Below are 23,304 nucleotides of genomic sequence, written 5' to 3'. Positions count from 1 at the left end.
TCTGAAGTTTCCGAGCAAAATAATACAACTTCGGAGACTGGATGTACTCTTACTTCACCGACATATAATACAAATTCTCCAGAACCTGTGGTATAAACCAGTAAAGGAGTCGTTTCACCATGGAACCTTCAAAAAACCAGCAGCGAAAGCTAGAAAAGCTGAATGTGAAGAATTAACCAATGAGTCCGAAGTAAGCGTCGCCTACGCAGAATCGAACGAAGGGGACTTTGTGGAAAAGCCTCCAGACGGAGCAATTTGCTCCATTTGCGAAAAGTTATGGAAGGACGAAAGAAATATATCAGAATGGAGTGCTTGTTTACAGTGCGATAGGGTCAAAACGTCTGCATTCCCAAAAAAAATCTTAAGTTTTATTTGCGAGACTTGCACAAATTGAAGTTTTTAAGCAATTTTGATAATTCAAATAACTTATTCACTGGAGTCGAAAGTGTCGTGGACACATCCAGGCTACGGTGCGTGCTTTCTAAGACGCAAACAGCTATTAGCTTTCTGCGGAGACCGAATGGTACCTGGACCAGCACAGAAGGGGAAACTCTAGAGCTGCTCCTGGACACACATTTCCCGGGAAATATGACAAACGCACCGGAAGTACCTGCAGCAAACCAAGCTGTGAATATACCCATCACTGAGGAGAGAGTGAGGAGAGCAGTCAAAAGTTTTAAACCTTTTAAGGCTGCTGGACCAGACGGGATTGTACCCGCTCAACTTATCTACTCTTTGGAGGTATCAGTCAACTGGCTGCGGCACATATATACCGCTTGTTTGGCTATGAACTATATTCCGTGTGCATGGAGGAGCGCCACGGTCATATTCATTCCTAAGGCAGGCAAAGCCTCTCATTACGAGCCGAAGGACTATAGACCTATCAGTCTTTCATCCTTCGTACTCAAGACCCTAGAGAGAATAGTTAGCGATTTTCTCACTACAAGCATTGATAGGAATCTCATTTCGGACTATCAACACGCGTACACCAAAGGTAAATCTACGGAGACTGCGCTACACAACCTAGTCTCTACTATAGAAACATCCTTGTTCGAAAAGGATTATTGTCTTGTGGCCTTCCTAGACATTGAAGGAGCATTCAACAACATAAGTCCAGACGCCGTTAACATTGCTTTAACTGATCTGGACGTAAATAGACCCCTAGTGGGACTAATTGATCAACTGCTCAGGGGAAGGAAAGTGCTCTCCTCACTGGGGGAGGTTGAGGTAACACGATTTGTCGCAAGGGGCACGCCCCAGGGTGGTGTCCTTTCTTCCTTACTATGGAACCTAACGGTAAACTCGCTATTAAGAGATACTAGTTGGGGGAGCGGGAAGGTCGTGGCATATGCTGATGACCTAGCGATTATCTACAGAGGCAAGTTTCCTCAAACTTTGTGCGACTTGATGCAGGTAGCATTGCGAGAGGTTTCCTTGTGGGCTTCCCGATGTGGACTCAGCGTCAACTCCGATAAAGTAGAGCTTGTCTTATATACCAAACGATACAAAATACCATCGTTGAACCTACCTGAACTAAATGGGGTGCGCCTAAGCCTGGCAGATAAAGCCAAATTTTTAGGCGTAGTTTTAGACAAAAAGCTGAACTGGAAGGACAACGTTATCCAGCGACAAAAGAAAGCGTACATTGCATTATATACGTGTAAAAGAGCCATTGGCAAAAAATGGGGACTCACCCCCAACATATGCAGATGGATTTATACCGCGATTATCAGACCCATACTGCTGTATGGGGTAGTCGTATGGTGGCCAGCCTTGAGCAAGGCGTCAAACCTAAACTTGTTGGGTAAAGTCCACAGATCCAGCATGATAAGCATAACCGGGGCTCTAAGAACAACGCCTAGCGAAGCTCTTCAGGTCATTCTTGACATCTTTCCACTGGATCTGGCTGGTCATCGAGCAGCGGCAACGTCAGCCCTACGTCTAAGGGAGTTGTCGTGCTGGAACAACAGGACCACAGGACACTCAAGTATACTAAACAAATACAGTTTTCTCCCTCCTAGCACGGATCGCTGTGCGACCACAACAGTTGCGGAAACCAACTTTAAGATAAACATACCCAGCAGGGATGACTGGACGGAGTCGGACAAGTGCTTTGCTATGGGCAACAGCATTTCCATATACAAGGACGGCTCCAAGCTAAACGGGAGAGTTGGGGGTGGAGTATACTCAAGGGACCTTGACCTCCAGCTCTCATTCAGACTACCCGACCACTGCAGTGTATTCCAGGCAGAAGTTGCAGCCATAATGGAAGCCGCAGCTAGGATAGGGACATACATTGTCGGAAAGGAAATTTTTATCTTCAGCGACAGCCAAGCTGCCATAAAATCTCTGGGCTCCCACTCGTTCAATTCTGAACTAGCACTAAACTGTCGCCGATCTCTTCAAGAGATGGCTCAACAGAACCGTGTACACCTCACATGGGTCCCTGGACATAGGGATATCGAGGGAAACTGTATTGCAGATGAACTCGCTAGGCAGGGTACAACCAAGCAGGTTCTTCCTGGACAAGAACGCTTAGGTATGTCCCTGTCCACATGCAAGCTAATGCTAAAAGAGCACATCTACCGTCAAGCCGACGAAAGATGGCTACAAACACCGGGATGTCGAACGTCGAAAGAAACCTGGCCTAAATGGGATCCTAAAAGGTCCCGTCACGTTTACAACCTAAGAAGGGGTACAATTTCCACACTTGTAGGGGCACTAACGGGTCATTGCCTCATAGGTAGGCATGCAGAAAGGCTAGGAGCGCCTTATCGTCGTTGCTGTAGGTGTTGTAAAGAAGATGAGGAGGAGGAAACGGTGGTTCACCTCATCTGCAACTGCCCAGCGCTAAGCGGAGCACGGCAGCGCTTTCTGGGAGCTCCATTTCTTGATACTATGAGTCAGGTTGTGGAGCATGACGTCAAGGACCTGGTAGATTTCATCAGGTCCTCAAAATGGTTCGAAGAGGAGAGGTAACGGTGTTTTTCGTGGTATCACAACGGGCCTAGTACTACTGGCCTAAGTGTGCCCTCGGGCAGCCACCCCAACCTAACCTAACCTATTCATTTTTAAAATAACGAGCCAAGGAGGTATTTTATTTCATCTTTTGAGAAGCTATTTATCTTTTATTAGTAAAATTGGTAAATTTTAAAAGAAGTTATCTAATATTTTCTTTAGTAAATTAAAATTAGCCTACGTTTGCGTACCACATTACCCGCCAATTTTTGGGGAAGCGGCATTTCGAGCTCACCCGAATTTCGTCTTATAAATTGTAAGCTGTTGGTGGTATACAATTTTTGATAAAGTACGCTATAGATGATATTTCACAAAACAAAATGTAACGAAAAAGAGGTGAATTGGACTTTTGGTTAGGCCAAAATTACCCAAAAACTAAACGCTATACCACAAATGCCACAGTTCCTCTATTTTGAAGACATTTCTAAGGTTCCTCCATACGCTTTTTTTTAATTTATGTGCATTCGTTGCAGATCTAATGTGCTTGCCACACTCTTCAGCGAATGTAGAACGAACTTTTTCTAAAATAAATTTAAACAAAACAAAAATCCGAAACCGTCTGGAATCTGATACATTAAAAGGAATATTGCTAGCCCAAGATTATTTAAAATTGAATAACTTTTCCTGTTATAATATTAAACCGCAAATAAATATGGTAAAAAATGAACGCGAAAATGTATAACAAAGAAACTAAAATGATATAGGAGGTTCGATTCGAGCTCAAAAAACAAAAATAAAAAATTGTTAAAATAACTGAAAACAAGTACCTTTTGTATGTAATACAAAATTTATCTTTTAAGACGTTTTTATTATTTATAAAATAAAACGAAATGAATTGAAAACGATTTTATATGTTGTATCTGGCAACAAAAAATAACAATCAAAGACAATTTTCAGAAAAGCGCTTTTAAAGTTAATATTGTTGAATTAAATCCGGCGATCTCATTTTGATTTCCGGCGAATACAATCGTACTTCCCCTGGTAATACCCAAATTCGTCCTACCCCAACTTTGGTTGTTATTGGTTGTTGCCATAGATATGACGATTTTTTGGGCGGCGTCTGACGACTTGGAAAAAAAATATATGGCAACGCTGCTGAGGGTGGCCAATAGGTTAATTTAATATATGTATATGTTGTTGTTAGCAGATATTTTGTTTATTATTATACCTCCGACACATAAGCAGTTTTTCATATAGATGAGTTTAACACATGCTTATGCATTATGAGTAGATTGCACGTATTTTTATGGAGAATGGTAGAATGAGCGACACTGGCGCCATCTTGTATTGAAAAGTAGCCAACTCCCCAACTTTGTTCCAAGCAAATCATAAGAAGAAGAACTTGACATTTGCTTTGGCTAAGAGTGTTGGCACACTTTGCAAGTGAAATTATTTTATTATTCCTAACATTTTTCGCAATTAAAAACTGCAATATAACAATCGAATACGACACAAAATATGTTAGCAAGTATTTTTGTTGTATAGGGAGAATGTTTACAACAGTGCTTCGCGAAATTTTGTATGTGAGTGGGCAAGGCGTCTTCTTCTTCTTCTTTCCTTCCTTAACTCCTAATGGAGCATAGGGCCTCGACAACCGATTTGAATCTTATTCTATTTGGGGCTGTCCTCGTGACATCATTCCACGTGTAACCTGCATCTTTCAATTCTTTATCGACAGTTCTACGCCAGGTTTTCGCTGGCGCCCCGGGTCTTCTGCTTCCCTGCGGGTTCCACCGCAGTGCTTGCCTTGCTATATTGTCTGGAGTGTCCAATCCACGACCACTTGCGTTTTGCAATTTCTGTGACTGCTTTTGTTTGGCTTGTCCTTCGCCACAATTCGTCGTTTGTTATTGTTTCGGGCCATCGAATTTTCAAGATTCGGCGTAGGCATTTATTAATAAAAACTTGCAGGCGCTTCTCAATTAAGCTTGAACTTTTCCACGTCTCACAAGCATAAAAGAGCACTGATTTAACAGGGCAAGGCGTAATAAACTTCAATTTCCAAGTCTGAAGTTCCTTCATATTTACAAACGCAACATTTTGGTTGATTGTGGCGATGTTATTGGAATGCACAAGCTTGTGTTAAACGCATCTATAAGAAAAATGTCATTGTACCGCGGCCTTTACTGTTTATTATTTGTGTACATCTTTGTTTTCTGTTTATGATATTTTCTGTTCTTTACTGAAATTTTAAATTAGTCGACAAGGTGCATTTACAAGTGTAAGTGTTAGATCATGTTTGTGCATTTATGATTTTTATAAAAAATGTATTTTTATAGCCCTGAATATGGGTTCTAATTGAAATCGAAATATCGAAAAACTAAATAAATACAACATACATATATGGTATAATTCATTGCATTTTTATTAATCATATATCTGTGTGGCCTAGAGCTCGAAAATTCTTTTTAATATAACTTTTGAAAGGCCGAAAACAAAAATAACAACAATTTTTTAAAATATTTTTTTTTTTTTACTATTTGATAATTTGGGAAAATTTGAAACGGCGTCACATCAAGACGGACAAGGCGATTATACCTCGTAAATTTCTTTGAAGTTTTTTCTCCCAGAATTGGGTTTTAACCCGTACTCCTGCGATGATTAAACTGTTGACAAACACACTCACGCCTTTGTTGTTGTGCAACTTTTCCGAATGGCTTTCTTTGCGCTGCGTTATTCTTTGGGACTCGCAACTCCCGGGAGAAAAGGCTTTGAAGAGATTAACAAGGTAATATCGATACAGCTGCCGCCTTGTCCGTCCTGATGTCACGTTCTTTAATGTTTTGGCTATCTATATATATATAGAAGGATATATGTTTATATACAGCTTGTGGACTCCTAAACCACCCCACCGATTTCATTCAAATTTGCAGAATAGCTACACAGAAACCAGAAGAGTGTGAAGTTTCTTTCCGGGAAGTGGACCAGGGACCGATCTTTTCGAACAAATTATATTCATGGTTCGATTTGCCTGGAATTTGTTTTATAGGTAAGGTTGAACTAGCCGCTCCATGAGGACCTTACATAGACTGAATGAGTCCGTAGTGTTACCACAAGTTTAGCGGCCAAACTGAAAAACGCTATCAAAAATCAGGTTCTGTTGAATACCCAGAAACTTGAGCATCCCAACATCAGTTAGAGAGACCACACCTCCCAGGGGCTTAAGAAGTTATCTCCGTAAGTATTATGCGGAAATACGGCACCTGAGAACACAGCCGTATGAAGCAAAAAAGCACAAACAGGTCCTCTGTGATATCCACAAACAGACGTTGGACCTCTATGCCAGAAATTGCGCTGTGAATCCAGTACTTAAAGAACAATACCCAAAACTAGCAGAGGAGGAATGCACTCTCCCTAGGGAAACGCGCGTCACTCTAGCTCAACTTCGATCTGGGTACTGTAACAGGTTAAACTCTTATCCAGAATCAACTCCGACATACAAAATGTATGTCCTGCTTGCAATGTGTCCGCACATGACACCAACCATCTCTTCAACTGTATTGTGGAACCAACGCCTCTAACACCCCTCTCATTATGGTCCACCCCTGTTGAAAAAGCAAGTTTTCTTGGACTCCCGTTAGAAAATATTGATGACAATTTGCGATTGGTCGCATCTATTGGATGGGGCGAAGCACTGCTACAACAACAACAACTCCATAATGAGCTTGACAACAGCCGTATATACCCATTATGAGTGTTGGCGATAGACCCCACGTGTTTCCGAGCATTCTCTCGGGGGCATACAGTGCAGAATTTCTTCGCATCCACGTGAAGCTGTCACAGATGTTGTGAAATTCGTAGATAATTTGTACTGAGTTATTCTTACAGTCCTCCCCTTCAAAGCTATCCTAGAAAAAAACTTGATCCCTCGTCTCCTTGCCTTCACCCATCTGTCCAGATATGCGAAGTATCTTCTAATGTCCTGTTGGTACACTTGGGGCTTGACGATGCAATATGGTATCCCTACTTTGAGACAGGCATGCTTAACCAACGAACCGATATCATTTCGTTACGATAATTAACGTTAATAAACGAAACAAAGTCATTTCGTTTCGTTTATTAACGTTAAGAACGTCAAATTAACGAGTGATTTTGTTTCGTTTTCTGCCATATTAAAACGAAACCAAATCGTTTACGTTGATTATTAATTTCAAACTATGCTGGCAAAGCTGATTGATGGCGGAGTCATTAAAGGTGAAAGCATTAGCCAAGCTGATTGCAACTTTTCTCATGAATTTTGACAGTACGAACATTTCTCAGAGTATTTTTGACATTACCACCAACTAATTACACAAACAAATTAGGTACATGGAGTTTGTGTGTATGTCCGCTCGCTGTTACCACCTTACGGCTTCACCATGGCTATAGCATTGCCAGCACAATTCAAACATAAAGTATCACGTTTTTGTTAACGTTTTTAACGTTAACGAAAGCTTTTCGTTTCGGTTAAAAACGAGATAAAATTTATCTTGATAATTTCTTTATCGATAATATTTCGAAGTGTTTCAACGGAAACGGTGGAAATTTTTTGATAAACGATTAGCTTAACGTTAAGGTGCATCCCTGCTTTGAGGTTTTGTGTACTAGAGCTCAAAGCTCTTTCCATTGACCCAAACCTTGTCCTTTGCTTTGGAGTTCCGGAACAACTGTATTCTTTCATTTTAAGAACATGTTATTATTGGAGACCATCAATTTAATTTTATTTGGTTCGTTCCGCAACGTTTTTATCATGACACTAATCAGCTTTCTGTATACAAATCTCTACCTTTCGGTTAACATCGTCCTACAGGGGTTGCAGTAATGCCTTGTTTATCTCTTCGTGGACAGACGGGGATGCAACTTTAGCTTCCTGTAGGACTTCTGAGTAAATAAGGGACTTCTTTATAGCTTATCAAACACTTCGCCCTCTTTGATATACTAACGCTAGTCCCCTCTTTTGAAGTATATGGTTCCACATTGTTGCGAGTCCTCTTTTTTCGCTCGGCCTTGTAAATTTAGACGAGTATGTTCCGTCATAGTGGACCATTATAACGTCGTAGGAATGGAAGAAGGCGCTTTTGAAGATACTATTTCACGTAAATTTCTGCTTTTCCTAACTAAAAGTGGGGTTGTTTGTCCATGTGTACAACATGTTTTTACGTTGCTCTTCGTTCGTATTCATTTTTTCATTGATGAAGGCTTGACTTCAGAAGCTAATATATTTTTAGAAATATCATAAAACAGCAATTCCAAAACATATTATTCAAAGGGTACAATGTCATTATTAAAAATCTTATGCGAAGTTCTAAATTTGGGGAACTTTCTGTACCAATCCTTATGTCACGCAAAGAATACATATGTATATTTCCAATGTCATATAGTGTTATTCATTGAGATATAATCGTCGCGTCCGTAACCGTACTTGTAATCGTAACCGTAATGTTAAATTTCCCCTTAGTTTCGGTAAGTTTTGCATACTTTCACAAGCATTAAAAAATCATTTCTCTTTCTTGTCGCGTCCGAACCGCATTATATGTATATGGTCATATATATATATATATGTACTTGAATGTTTGAGGTACCCAAAATTTTGATGGAACGAAACATTCCGGTGTGCTATCCAAACATTGTAATATCCGCTCAGTCACCTTCTTATTTTCTCTCAGGACATGCTATGGATGACAAAATAGATCATAACACTTCATATGTTAAGGGACACAATTTTTAACTTAAGTAATTATTCCGCAAACAACGTTTTTACTTTGTTCTTTTTTTTTCAGAAAAACAAATGAAGTATGTCGAGTTAGAACAATTTTTTTGGATAAATAAAAATAATAAATAAATGTAAAGCGCGATAACCTCCGAAGAAATTTTAGGCCGAGCTTCTCTTCCTTCTCTTCCAATTTGCGTCGTGCTTCTTAAATTGTTCCTACAATTGGCGGACGGGACCTACTTGTTTTATGCCGACTCCGAACGGCATCTGCAAATGAGTTTTCACTGAGAGCTTTTTATGGCAGAAATACATTCGGAGTGCTTGCCAAACACTGCCGAGGGGCGACCCCGCTTAGAAAAATTTTCTTCTAATTGAAAAAAACTTGTTTCTAAAATTTTGGTGTTGCTTTGCCCGAGGCGTGAACCCAGGATCTTCGGTGTGGTAGGCGGAGCACACTACCACCACGGCGGCTATATATATGAAATTGTTCTAGGTGGCATTAGAAAATCTCCTGTTATTTCTATATCATAAGAGGTTCCTAATTTTTTATTTTTGAAATCGATGTAAAAAGGATGTTTGCCAAAAATGAGTTATATTTAACTTTTTGTAAAGGTGAAATTTTTTTCCCAAATTTGTAGGAAAAAACTGCTAAGTACTAGAAATCGTAGCTCTACCAAAAACTTAAAAGTTTGTGCATAAAATATAGTCGTACGACTTATTTAAAACGACAATGGTTAAAATATCTTTACTCTTTCAGAAGTTATGATCAATACAAGAAATTAGAATTACAGTTTAAATTCGCAATTTTTTTTAGCAAAATATACAATTAATAAAAACAAAACAAAGTATGGGGAAAATTTGGAAAATAAGTTTTGATTGAAGGTAGTGCAGTGCGGGTTATGGGAGGAAACGATTGAGAACGTTTTGTGCTGTTATTGTTGCTGTTGTAGCAGTGCTTCGCCGCATCCAATAGGTGCGACCAATCACAAATTGTCATCAATATCCTCTATCGGGAGTCCAAGGAAATTTGCTGTTTCAACAGGGGTGGACCATAATGAGAGGGGTGTTAGAGGCGTTGGTTCCACAATACAGTTAAAGAGATGGTTGCTGTCATGTGAGGACAGATTGCAAGCAGGACATATGTTTTGTATGTCGGGGTTGATTCTGGATAGGTAAGAGTTTAACCTGATACAGTATCCAGATCGAAGTTGAACTAGAGTGACTCGCGTTTCCCTAGGGAGTGTGCGTTCCTCTTCTGCAAGTTTTGGGTATTGTTCTTGAAGTACTGTATTCACCGGGCAATTCCTGGCATAGAGGTCCGACACCTGCTTGTGGAGTTCACTGAGGACTACTTCTGTTTTTTGGCTTCATACGGCTGTGTTCTCAGGTACCGTGTTTCCTCATAATGCTTACGGAGATGACTACTTAAGCCCCTGGGCGGTGTTGGCTTATTAATCAGATGTGTGTTGAGATGCCCAGGTTTTTGTGTATTCAACAGGAACTGTTTGGTTAGGATTTCATTTCTCTCCCTAATCGCGAGTATTCTCGCCTCCTTATGTAGATGGTGTTCTGTGGACGTAAGAAGACAACCCGTGGCGGTTCTGAGGGCAGTATTTTTCCAGGCCTGTCTTTTCTTCCAGTGAGTAGTCTTTAGGATTGGTGACCATATCGGGGACGCGTAGCATGCAAACGGCTGGCGAATTGCTTTGTAAGTGGTAATGAGCGTTTCTTTATCTTTACCCCAAGTACTGGATTTTCGGTTCAACAGCGGCAGCATGCTCACCAAAATGTAGATCCTGATCAAACGTCACACACAAGATTTTGGGGTATAAGACAGTCGGTAGCGTAGTGCCATTGACGTGGATGTTCAAAATGGTAGACATTTGGTTTAGTCGGTGATAATGTCAGGTTTCGCGAGGTGAAAAAACTGGAGGTCAGGGAGGTAGCCGTTTATTTTGTTGCAAAGCTCATCGATCTGTGGGCCTGGGCCTGTGGCCATTATTGTGCAGTCATCGGCGTAGGAAACGATAGTAACTCCTTCTAGTGGCGAAGGCAGCTTTGACATGAAGAAGTTAAACAAAAGTGGGGATAGGACACCACCCTGTTTAATTTCTCTTGGTTTTGATGTTGCGTTCCTAAATAGCACCGATGCCTGCCGAATACCCAGATAATTTACGGTCAACCTTTTAAGACTTGGGGGAGGGTAGAGCCTTCCAAGTCTTGCAGTAACGTGCCATTGTTAACCGTATCAAAAGCTTTTGATAGGTCTAGCGCAACGCGTACTGTTCTATGGTAGGGGTTTTGATTTAAACCGCAATTTATCTGGGTGTTAATGGCATTTAGAGCGGTGGTTGTTTTCTAAAGCTATGCTGATGATAGGCTAGTTGCAAATTTGCTTTAAAATAGGGGAGCAAAATGGCTTCAAGTGTCTTGGCTACTTTTTCATTTTTCGGGAATGACAAAGCTGAAAAGGGACAGGTTGAAGACATGTGCTAAATATTTGAAACCTTCTTTACCTAGGCTTTTAAGCATCGGCATGGCTATGCCGTCTGGGCACACTGCTTTAGATGGTTTAGCATGACCGATGGGATCCTCAACCTCCTTGGCGGTGATGGTAATTGGGGACGCGCTGAATTTATGTGTATGTGCGCGTCTGTTGTCCTGCCGTCTAACTTTGTCAAACATAGAATGCATTATATATTGTCGGCAAAAAGCGTCTGCGCATTTTTTTGCATCCGACAGCACTTCATCGCCAAAGGCGATGGAAATTTTGTCATTGTGCTTAGACGGATTCGATAGGGACTTTACGGTGGACCAAAGCTTACCCACACCCGCAGAGAGGTTAAAATCACTTAGATGCTCCTCCCATTTCGCCCGCTTGTGCTCATCCACAAGCAGTCTGATGCGTTGGTTTATATCCCTTATTTGGAGGGTCGCCGGGATCGAGCTGTCGTATATGGTCACGTTCTCTCGCTAATTTGCGGCCTCCGTCGGAAAATGAGGCCGAATTTCGGGAATTCTTCCGGCGGGAATAAAGCGGGCCGAGGCGGATTCAATGACCTTGCGGAAAGCACGCTCTCCTTGGCGAGAACAGTCGGGATAGGAAAGGCAACAAAGCGATTGTCTGTAAAGGATTTGTACTCATCCCACTTTCCTTTCTTAAAGTTTATGAAAGTGCGTTGTTCGGTGACGATGAAGTCGGCGGTTCGCGCGAGCGAAATAAGTATAGGCAGGTGGTCGGATGCCAATGTTACCATCGGCTGCCAGTTGACGCAGTTTACGAGTTCTGCGCTCACGATTGATATATCTGGCGAACTGTGACAGCTTCCTACTATACGAGTGGGGGCGTCTCCATTTATTTTGCAGAACTTCGTTTCTTCTATTTGATCCGCCAACATCTCACCCCTGCTGTCCGCCTGCAGGTTTGAATGCTATAGATCGTGATGGCCATTGAAATCGCCTAAGATAATGCAATTATCGCCAGTGAGTAGGACTCTGATATTAGGGCGGTATCCACTGGGAAAACAGGTGGCAGGAGGGATGTAGATGTGACATTCTACGACATTGTCCCTGCGGCCGATGTCGGGATCAAATATATGATATTGCTCTGAGTGGCGTATGATAAACGCGAGACGGCCTCCATTTCCGTTCTCGCTATCTTTTCTGTGGACATTACACCCAGAACAGGTCTGCAGAGCAGATCTTGCTGTGAGTTTAGTCTCTTGAAACGCAGCGGTGCGGATGTTATGCCGCATCATGAAATTGACTATTTCCGCTATCTTCCCAGTTAACCCATTAAAGTTTAACTGCAGAATTCTGAAGTGCAGCGGGGGAGACGTCGACACTCTAGGAGTAAGTGTAAGAGCCTGAGTTGTGGTAGGCAAGGGACGTCCTCGGGCGTGAACAGCAAGGAGCCACAAAAGGTTTATTTCCCCAGCGGGTTAGGGGATCAGAATATACCCGCGGTAGGTATGCCTGTCGTAAGAGGTGACTAAAATACCAGATTCAAGGGGCTGTGTAGCGCAACCTTTCAGGTTGCCAACGCAATATATAGCTTCTCCAAACCCAATTGTCAACCTCACCTATCCGCGGCGAATCCTGTTTCAATAACAGACGGGGCTCTGGCGACCCCAAGCTCCTCATGGAACTTGGGGGTAGGGAGGGAGGGAATGGCCTGAAGGTTTAATGTGGCCACATAAACCGTTCCCGAGATGGTCGGGCTAGCACCTTAATGGTGCTATGGTACCGGAGCGTACCGGATTTGTATCCGGCAAAGGACCATCACATCGATAACACTCCCCAAAGCCTTCGGGGATCAACCTTATCGCTACAACAACAACAACAAAAGGTTTATAAAAGTTACGAGGACGTCGGGTTTTGGCATCTAGCCCAGAACAACCTGTCCGATGCAACCATCCCTTGCACGTGACACACTGACAAGAGTTTAACCGTCCTGTAGCATTATGCATTATTCCCTCCTATGCAATACATTTGCGGCATTATGCATTATGAACTTCTATGCCAATGTATTTTTTATGAACCTGCCACACACAGTCATAGTGCAGTCATATTACAATATTGATCCACATAAATAATATTGACCCGACACAGCGGGAAGTCAACATCAATTGAATACCGAATACGAGACCCATGTCATTTCACACTTTCATAGTTTTGCTCAGTTAGTCACACTGATCAATGCACGTGCCGATCGGAATGCCTAATTGTCAGTGTTCGTTTGTCAGTGTGAACCACCAAAATATTCACACACAACTATTTTACATTGTTTCCATAAATAGGTCAATGAAGTAATCTGCTGACTTTGAATACCAGTATTACAAATGTACATATTTTTAGTTTGTTAGTGTTAGCATAATTATGTATGTGTACGTTAAGAAATTATGTATAAAAAGAGAATTTCTTCAATAAAATCAATTATTGTCAGACGCTCAAACTCGACTATCCTTTCTATTAGCTCGAATATTTCATGGCGATCCTGCCAGTTCGATCGTTAATAAACATAAAAATTTGCTGAACAAGCAAATATTGCTAAGACGATCTGAATGGAAAATCCTGCCAAGTTTTCATTTTTTGCCGAAATTAAAATTAACTAGATCTCGCCAGATCCTGCTAAAGATCTGGCAGATCCTGCAATAGTAAAAAGTAAAATTAACCAACATAAAACAGTCCTGAGAAAAAAGTGGTACAATTTTATAAACGGATCGAAGGCTAGAGGAGATTAGACGAGCACATCAATGCATCCACAAATAACCTTGGCACTATTTTATAAACGGATCGAAGGCTAGAGGAGATTAGACGAGCGCGTGCTACTAAAAATTCAGATATCAAAACAAAATATTGAGGTCGTACAAAATTAATACGAGCATAAGGCGAAGTGGAATAAGCGGAATTAAATGACATGTTATAAACAGCAATATTCTGAAGGATCATCCAAGTGGCAGCATGACTGGTGGAGAACAAGTCTTATAAGTCTTTAGAAACAAATTGGGCAGCCTTTATGGACGCTAAACCATTAGCAAAAAGGAAAGTTTTTGCTTAGGATTTTTTTTTAATTAGGACTTGTAATTAACTGAAAAAAAATATAATGTAAAACGCTACGTTGTCAAAATTTAAAGTAAAATGTGAAAAAAAGAAGTAGCAAGAAAATTAAAATTATTTGAAAAAAAAGAAAAAATGTTAAATTTTAAAGAATTTTTTAATAGCTGAAAAAAAATATAATAAAAGGGGTTCAGTTATTTCTTTGCTATGCAAGAAATAAAAACGGAAGAAGAATTCCAGGGAATTTTTAAAAAGTGTGAAGACACTATAAAAGAATTTATAAAAATCTCTGAGGAAATTCTTAAAAATCGTAACACTATTAAACAAGGTCCGACACCAATTACTATAGAAGAGTATTGGCGGCGGAACCAGTCTAATAAAAAGGAAGAAATTCCAAAGATACCTACCCCAATAATCCGAAAAAGAAAACGGGGAGGTAAACAATTTAAAATAAAGAAAGAAATAGCTGAGACCTTTGATCAATTAAATTTAACTACAAACAATACAGATAGGTTTAAATTAAATGAAAAAATTTAAGAATTAAGAAACAAGAAACAAATATTGTAGTTGAGAAAAAAACATTTTTTTTGAAACGCTACATTGATATGCAATTAAAAAATTTTTTTATGAGTAAATTGGAATGCCAGGTAAATATTGGGAACATCCCATTAAATGGAAGGAGAAGGTAATTGTAGATGAAGGAAATGTAGATTATGAAAAAAAGCTGCAATGGTTAAAATCATTTTGGAAGAAAATAGGAATGCGGAGGGAACCAACAATAGAAGATGTAAAAAACCCTACAACAAGGGAAGAAGAAACAATTAGAATGATGCGAATGGTTTTTCCAAATGAAAACTAAATCTTTAACAAAAATTACAAATTTTAGAATTAAATCATAATACTAAGCCATATATAGGTTGGTAAATAAATAAATAAATAAAAAATTTAATACAAATTTTCTTAATTAATTATTAAAACATGGCGTGGTGGAAAACCATATTAAATGGTATCCTAATAGGTATTGCAGGATACGAATTTGGTAAGGAAAATACCGAAAACAATTTTGAAAATAAGTTGGTCAAGTATGAACCGAAAACAAGTATAGAAAATAAAGAAGAAATTTCTGATAAATGGTTAACTATTTTTGTTTGTGTAACTACATTTTTAATTGTCGCAATTGCAATTCTGATAAAAAATTACATAAAGAACAGGTTGAGACAATTGAATAATGTACAAAGAGTTTAAAGTAAAATTCAATACAAAGAGAGATGAATACATGGCAAGAAATCTATGATAAATTAACAGAAGAAAAATTAAAAGCCGATAAATCATATAAGTGCATAAACAAAAATATTACCATAAAAACAGAAACGATAGCAAAACATTTAAATATAATATTAGAAGCTTTAAATGTTATTAAAGATTTGATCAGTAGAGTAAATCACATACTTACTAATGATCACCAAAAAGAAGCTCAACAAATTTTTGCAACAGTACGGGATAAATTGGTATCTTCATTAGCAAGATATAACATTGAAATCCCCATACCAACTACGATAGAGGGAAATCTCCAAATTGATTTTAACTCCGTTCCAACCGAACCTTCATGTAACCGCACCCCTTCACCAGCATTGAGTCAAACTTCATCAGTGGAAAAACATTAACCACTGCATATCCCCCTCATAAACGTCACAATGGCACAAACAGTAGTAGAATTTATCAAAACTGCCTCATCAGTGCTGCCAGAGTTTGATGACAAGCCTGAAAATTTGCACAGTTTCTTAGATGCCCTTGATATTCTGGACCAAATCAAGGATAATCATGAAGCCTTAGCGATAACCATGATAAAGACCAAGCACTGCAAGAAATTTTATTAGCAACGAAACTACTATTGAACAAATAAAATTAAAATTGAGAACGGCAATAAAAGACGAGTCAGTGGAGGTTTTGACAGCAAAACTCCTTAATATCCAACAGCGCAGCAAAACTGCAAACCAGTACACTGCAGAAATAGAGAAAATTACAAAATCATTAGAAGAAGCTTATATCTAGCAGCAGTAAAGGCTATGTGTAAAAACTGCTCGAATGATAAAGTAAAAATGATAATGCAAGCAGGAACGTTGACAACAATGAACGATGCAATTTCGAAACTTACAAATAGCTGTACAGAAATTACAGGCAGCTCAAATACCATTTTAAATATTCGTCAACAAAATCAATACCGGAGTAATTTCCGTGGAAGTTACCAAAGTAACAACTACGGAGGTTACCGATGTAGGATATTTAGACCCCAGGCAAGATACAACAACAACTTTAGATCGCAAAACCAAAATAAAAATACACCCTACAATCAGACACGCAACCAGACACGTAATGTACGCAGTTTTAACCAGCAGGAAAACCAGGAAACTCCACTTCAAACTCAGTAGATAGAAAAATATGTGTACTAAATCTACACTTAAATAGCTATATATCTACAAAAACATCATTAAATAACTCAATTTCAAATTTCTTAGTAGACACAGGAGCTAATATGTCCATCATTAAAAGGAATCAAATAATCAATCATGCAAAAATAAATACAGAACAAATAACAGACTTAAAGGGCATTGGTCAGGGTATAACCAGTTAACAGTTAAAGCTGATTTAAAAGGTGATGACCTTCTAATTTACCACAAATTTCACGTCGTAGAAGACGACTTTCCAATACCGTGCGATGGAATAATAAGTTTATAAAGAAATATAATTGTATTCTAGATTATGGCAAAACAGAGGATAAATTAATCCTAGGACCATATGATTTTCCCCAAACCATCACAATGTATCTAACAAATTACCTGTCTGCTAACACAATTACGATCCCTGCTAGATCTGAAGTCATTAGACAAGTAACAGTAAGCACTGATAATAAAACCATCTTCATACCCCATCAACAATTATCTGAAGGGATTTTTATAGCGAACACAATCACAAATAAAGATCAAACGTTCGTCAGAATTATTAAACACATAAAACACAACTATTCAAAATTACAAAATACATACTGAAAATTTAGATGACTACAATTTAATTAAAACAAACACACACAAAAAACAGAGTAATGACACAGAAAAATTAAAAAGATTAACTAAAAATTTCCCAAAATTTGTCAATTCACAATTAACTTCATTATGCACAGAATTCATAGACATATTTGCACACAGAACCAATTTCCTCTAATAATTTTTACAAGCAAAAACTACACATGAAAGATGACACAGCAGTCTACATAAAAAACTATAGATTGCCCGAAACACAAAAAGGGGAAATAAGCAAACGGATTAATAAATTGATCGAAGATGACATTATAGAACCCTCAATATCAGAGTACAACAGTCCAATTTTACTGGTACCTAAAAAATCACTACCAGGTAATACAGAAAAGAGATGGAGACTGGTCGTTGACTGCAGACAAGTAAACAAAAAACTAGCAGCGGATAAATTCCCACTTCCAAGAATTCATGATATTTTAGACCAACTTGGAAGAGCTAAATATTTTTCATGCCTAGACCTTATGTCAGGTTTTCATCAAATAGAATTACACCCAGATTCTAGAGATATAACCTCATTCACAGCAGAAAATGGTACATATAGATTCAAAAGACTACCCTATGGATTAAAAGTCGAACCAAACTCATTCCTAAGAATGATGACACTGGCATTCGCAGGCCTCAAACCATCCCAAGCATTTCTCTATATGGATGATTTAGTTGTACTAGGGTGTTCGCAAAAACACATGCTGAAAAATTTAAGAGATGTTTTCTCTACTTGTAGGAAGTACAACTTAAAATTACATCCAGATAAATGCCTATTTTTCAGTCAAGAGGTAACTATTTAGGACATAAATGCACAAGCAAGGGAATACTACCCGACCCAAGCAAATTTGAAACAGTTCAAAACTACCCAACACCAAAAACAGTAGATGAAGTTAAAAGATTCGTAGCGTTCTGCAATTATTACAGAAGATTTGTACCGAATTTCGCAGAGTACTCAAGAAAATTAACTAGGCTTTGCAAAAAGAATGTTTCATTCGTCCTTAGCCAAGAACACGATGGCAAACAGTTACCAATTGTTTACGATTCTAGATCCTTCACAAAAGGCGAAACAAACAAAGGCACAATAGAAAGAATTAGCAGCAATTCATTGGGCCATAACCTTCTTCAGACAGAAAATTCCTAATTAAAACCGACCATCGCCCTTTAACATACCTTTTTTCGATGAGGAGCCCTTCATCTAACTTAACACGAGTAAGAATCAATTTAGAGGAATATGATTTTGAAGTGGAGTACATTGCAGGAAAAGAAAACCACGTCGCGGACGCATTGCCTCGCATTAACATAACAAATTTAAAAAGAATGTCGGTGGAAGCATGCAAAGTAATGAAAGTCACAACAAGATCAGCAGCTACAAATATTAAAAATAATGTTAAAATTGAAGAAAGTCACACAGAGAACCCCAAAATATATGAAGCGCTAAATAAATTTGAAGTAAAAAAGACTAGTCGAGCTCGTTTTCAATCCTTCGAAACTCTATTTCAAAAAAGGAAAGAAAATTTGTAGCGATTTTGATACAAGCAACCTAATTGTTGAGGATAAGATTGACTTAGAACAATTCTTTACCAGGCTTAAAAAGAAGCCGGCAATTTAGGCCTTGTAGAATACAGCTGTCCTTAGGGGACAAATTGTTTAAAAGAAATTATACTGCAGTAGGAAAATTTATTGAAACAGGAAACAAGGTTCTCAAAAAACTAACAATTTCACTAACCCCAGAGGTTATATACGTGACTAATCCCGGGAAAATTAAAGAAATTCTGCATAAATATCATGACGATCCTATTAGTGGTGGCCACCCAAGAATAAATCGCATGATAAAGAAAATCAAACAAAGCTATAGCTTGAAAAATATGCGAGGTGACATAAAGAAATACGTAAATAACTGCATCTACTGCAAGAAGAATAAGGTTAATAAGCATATCAAGGAACCAATGACAATAACGGAGACACCTCCGAAGGCTTTTGATATTGTACAGATCGATACGGTCGGACCATTATCGAAATCGATAAATGGAAACGAATACGCAGTTACCATTATATGCGATCTCACCAAATATTTGGTAGCAATCCCAGTCCCGAGCAAACATGCGATAACAGTTGCTAAAGCTGTATTCGAGCATTTCATTTTGATTTATGGTCCCATGAAAACAATCCTAACAGACATGGGAACAGAATACAAAAATAGCTTATTCGAAGACCTATGCAAAAAATTAAGCATAGTCTCAACACCATACCGTCAACAAACTTTGGGCATTGTAGAGCGTAGTCATAGAACGTTTAACGAATATGTACGTTCATACATAGCCAGTGACAAAGATGATTGGGATGAATACCTCAGGTATTTCGCGTACTGTTACAATACGACACCATCGACCGTACACGGATATTGCCCTTTTGAGCTGATATTTGCGAAAAACACCCCGACCTACGAATTTCTAGCGGAAAACAAAATAAGCCCAGTATATAATCACGAAGCATATGATATAGAAATAAAATACAGACTACAAATAGCCCAGCAACGAGCAAGGAAATTAGTCCAAAAGACTAAAGAAAAACAAAAAATCAACTATGATAAAAGTAGCTACAGTAGGGAAATAGGTATAGGTGATCTAGTATTAGTTAGAGAAGAAGCTAGCCATAAGCTCTATTATCTAGCTTATGGGACAGTATAAGGTAAAGAAAATTTACAAAAATAACAATTTCACTTTAATACCACACAGGGTAGAAAATAATGATAAGAACAATAAAATTAAGGAAATAATAATACATAACAATATGCTTAAACAAATTTAAAACACATTTTGACTTAAATCATTTAAAACAGAGCAATTAATCTTAAAATAAGCATTCTACTTTACTCATCACACTTTAGATATTTAAGCAATGGAAAACGAAAAGGTATAAAATTATCATAAATACATAAATATTAAAGAATAATTTGTAAAGGCAAGCGGATTTTAGGTGGGTCGACACATTTAAAATCCGGCTGTGTAAAATAAGTGTTAAATAAGAACTTAATACAAAACTTTATTCATAAGTATAATAATAATAAAAGAAAAAAAAATTTGCAGACAATATAAAAAAATAACAAAAATATCAAGGTCAGCACATTAGAAACAAAGTACACAAACTCTAAAGCATTTAAAATTCAAACAATGAGCCATATACAATTGTGCACAATTATATACGCCTCTTTTTTCTAAGGCGGATGGTGTAGCATTATGCATTATGCCCTCCTATGCAATACATTTGTGGCATTATGCATTATGAACTTCTATGCCAATGCATTTTTTATGAACCTGGCACACACAGTCATAGTGCAGTCGTATTACAATATTGATCCACATAAATTTATTGACCCGACACAGCGGGAAGTCAATATCAATTGAATTCCGAATACGAAACCCATGTCATTTCACACTTTCATAGTTTTGCTCAATTAGTCACACTGATCAATGCACGTGCCGATCGGAATGCCTAATTGTCAGTGTTAGTTTGTCAGTGTGAACCACCAAAATATTCACACACAACTGTTTTACATTGTTTCCATAAATAGGTCAATGAAGTAATCTGCTGACATTGCATACCAGTATTACAAATGTACATATTTTTAGTTTGTTAGTGTTAGCATAATTAGGTATGTGTAGGTTAAGAAATTATGTATAAAAAGAGAAAGAAATTCTTCAATAAAATTAATTATTGTCAGACGCTCAAACACGACTATCCTTTCTATTGGTTCGAATATTTCAGTCCTAAAAAGATTCTTTTCCGGCAAATGCAGCAAAACCATTTCTCAGGACCGGAGTCAGAAAAAGGACCCGGATTGGGTTCGATACTTTCCCGGATCAGGAGAGTATGGCGCAGTCCCGCTGCACGGAGCTGCTGGCAGTGTGACAATTTGTGGGAGGGACGCAACAAATTAAATGGGGTTACACTGAAATGACAGCCCTTGGTCGGCAAAAATCCCGAGTCGCTCCGGTACATAGAAACGGCTGCCTTGGGAAGCGCACGTTTTGTGCTCGTGCCCGGCGCTTGCCACGCTAACAATCCAGCTACAAGAAGTGATACAGTAATCAGATCTACAAGCAGCAAGTGGCATGGGTCCTAGATGAGCTTTGAATTTAGTATTTAGAAAAGTGCTTCCCCTTTAGCATACGTAATGAGAGCATAATTGTGTTATGGAATGCAGGTCCCTTATTTAAAACCAGAAGTAAAATAAGTTTTTATTTTTAAGTGTTTGAATGTTTTTGGTTTTGTGTCAAAGCCACAAGGCCCATTTGTAGAACGGCAAGTTAACTTTTCAACTTGAAATTATACTCATATATTTTGGTAAAATTTTTTTAACTTAACTGAGCTTAAAAAAAAAACAGAATTTTGAGAAATTTCTAAATAAGGTTAAAAATGGTTGAAAAATTGCGATTACTTAATGATTAAATTTAAGGCTTAAACTTTAACAATGCATTATAAAAAAATTGTTACGGTAAATTCTTGCCATTCTTTAACCGAAAAAATGTGTAAAAGAATAACTTACGTCATTTTCGTTATTGTTTTATCTTTATCCGTTATTCGTTTGATTAAAGCCTCCTCTCGCTGTTCAGAATCTTTAAGTTTCTTTTCCATATCTTCTGTCTTGAGCCTAGAAAAAATATCAATGAAAACGAAATTAGGATTCATACATATGTAGGCAGACGATATTTATGATAAGAATCAAATTATAAAAAATTATAGAACTAATATAAGCCTTCATCTACGAGTAGGTATTTCTTTTTTTTTTTTTTTTTGTTGTTTTAACCCACGACACGCATATGTATATACGCATGCTCCTACTGAAAAAAGACAAATACGTGCGTACAAAATCTGCACCTCCACCGGTAGCTTGGTATATGTACTGGAGTCATTCGGGGTTTTTTCCGGGACCAAAGCATGGCATTTCAATGTAGCATGGCTCAATTTCTCTCGGATCGCTCAAAATTTGTCACACAATGAGTAGCTCCTTGTGGAGAGACTGTCCTTCGTTCGGTCTTAGAGACTAGCACTGCCCCATCTACCGAAGAAATACATATTTATAAAACGGGCACATATATGTCACATGCCCGCGATGTTTTAGGCTAACCCCTAATACTTGTTGTCGACGCGATTTCTTTAAAACATGTATGGCTCCTTTCTGTTCACAACCAAGAGCGATTCACGCCACGATTAAGCGCACCTCCGTTCCTTCCTCATCTATTAGCACCAAAGCTGGTCTGATAGCCAGACAAAATTCTCGTTTCTTGTAGCGCTAAAAAGCGCCTGAAGTTAAGAGATACAATCTCACAAGTTTGAAATGCCCGACCACCAACATTCATGTGAGATAAGATCATAAGATTACTCACACCGTGTGCACCGTATGTCAACGATAAAGGCACTCCCCGAAGGCCTTGGTGAGTGCTATCGATTTTGATGGTCCTTTGCCGGATATACATCCGGTACGTTCCGGTAACAAAGAACCATTAAGGTACTAGCCCGACCATCTCGGGAACGATTAATATGACCATATTTGTCGAGTACTCACGACTATTCAAACGCACATGTCGAGTTCTATTTCACAACAAGCTTTATTTCAAGGTACTCAGATAAGTATTCATAATTTGCAATATGAAGATCAAATGTAGAAAAGTGTATAATAACTCTCGTTTGCATATACAGATGTACATATGTATGTATACCGAACAACATTAAACCTTCTAGGCCATTCCGCCCTCCCCACCCCTTGGTTCCATGAGGAACTTGTGTGCTCCCGAGCTACGTAGGTTACCAGAGATTAAGCGAATAACCGTAGAAACACCTTAATACCTTAGAGAATAACTATTTCAAAACCATAAGCTGGTTAAGTGGATATCATTGCGTAACTCACGGGTGAAAATAGTTAATCCTTAGGTGGTCGCTGCACTTTTTACGCTAAAA

The 23,304-nt window shown here is 38.5% G+C and overlaps 1 protein-coding gene across 12 annotated transcripts in view; it reads right to left on the bottom strand.

The window, feature by feature from the left end:
* The window catches only part of tacc (transforming acidic coiled-coil protein), a 593,942-nt gene that overhangs the window by 143,868 nt on the left and 426,770 nt on the right, over positions 1-23,304 (bottom strand). For all 12 annotated transcript variants that reach the window (XM_067759783.1, XM_067759785.1, XM_067759788.1 and 9 more), the window contains one exon: positions 21,893-21,997. In XM_067759783.1, coding sequence (XP_067615884.1) covers positions 21,893-21,997 — 105 coding nt within the window. The remainder of the gene's footprint in view (positions 1-21,892; positions 21,998-23,304) is intronic.

Source organism: Eurosta solidaginis, chromosome 1, assembly GCF_040869045.1.
Source record: "Eurosta solidaginis isolate ZX-2024a chromosome 1, ASM4086904v1, whole genome shotgun sequence".
Taxonomy (NCBI): Eukaryota; Metazoa; Arthropoda; class Insecta; order Diptera; family Tephritidae; genus Eurosta; species Eurosta solidaginis.
This window is presented reverse-complemented; position numbering and strand designations above follow the sequence as displayed.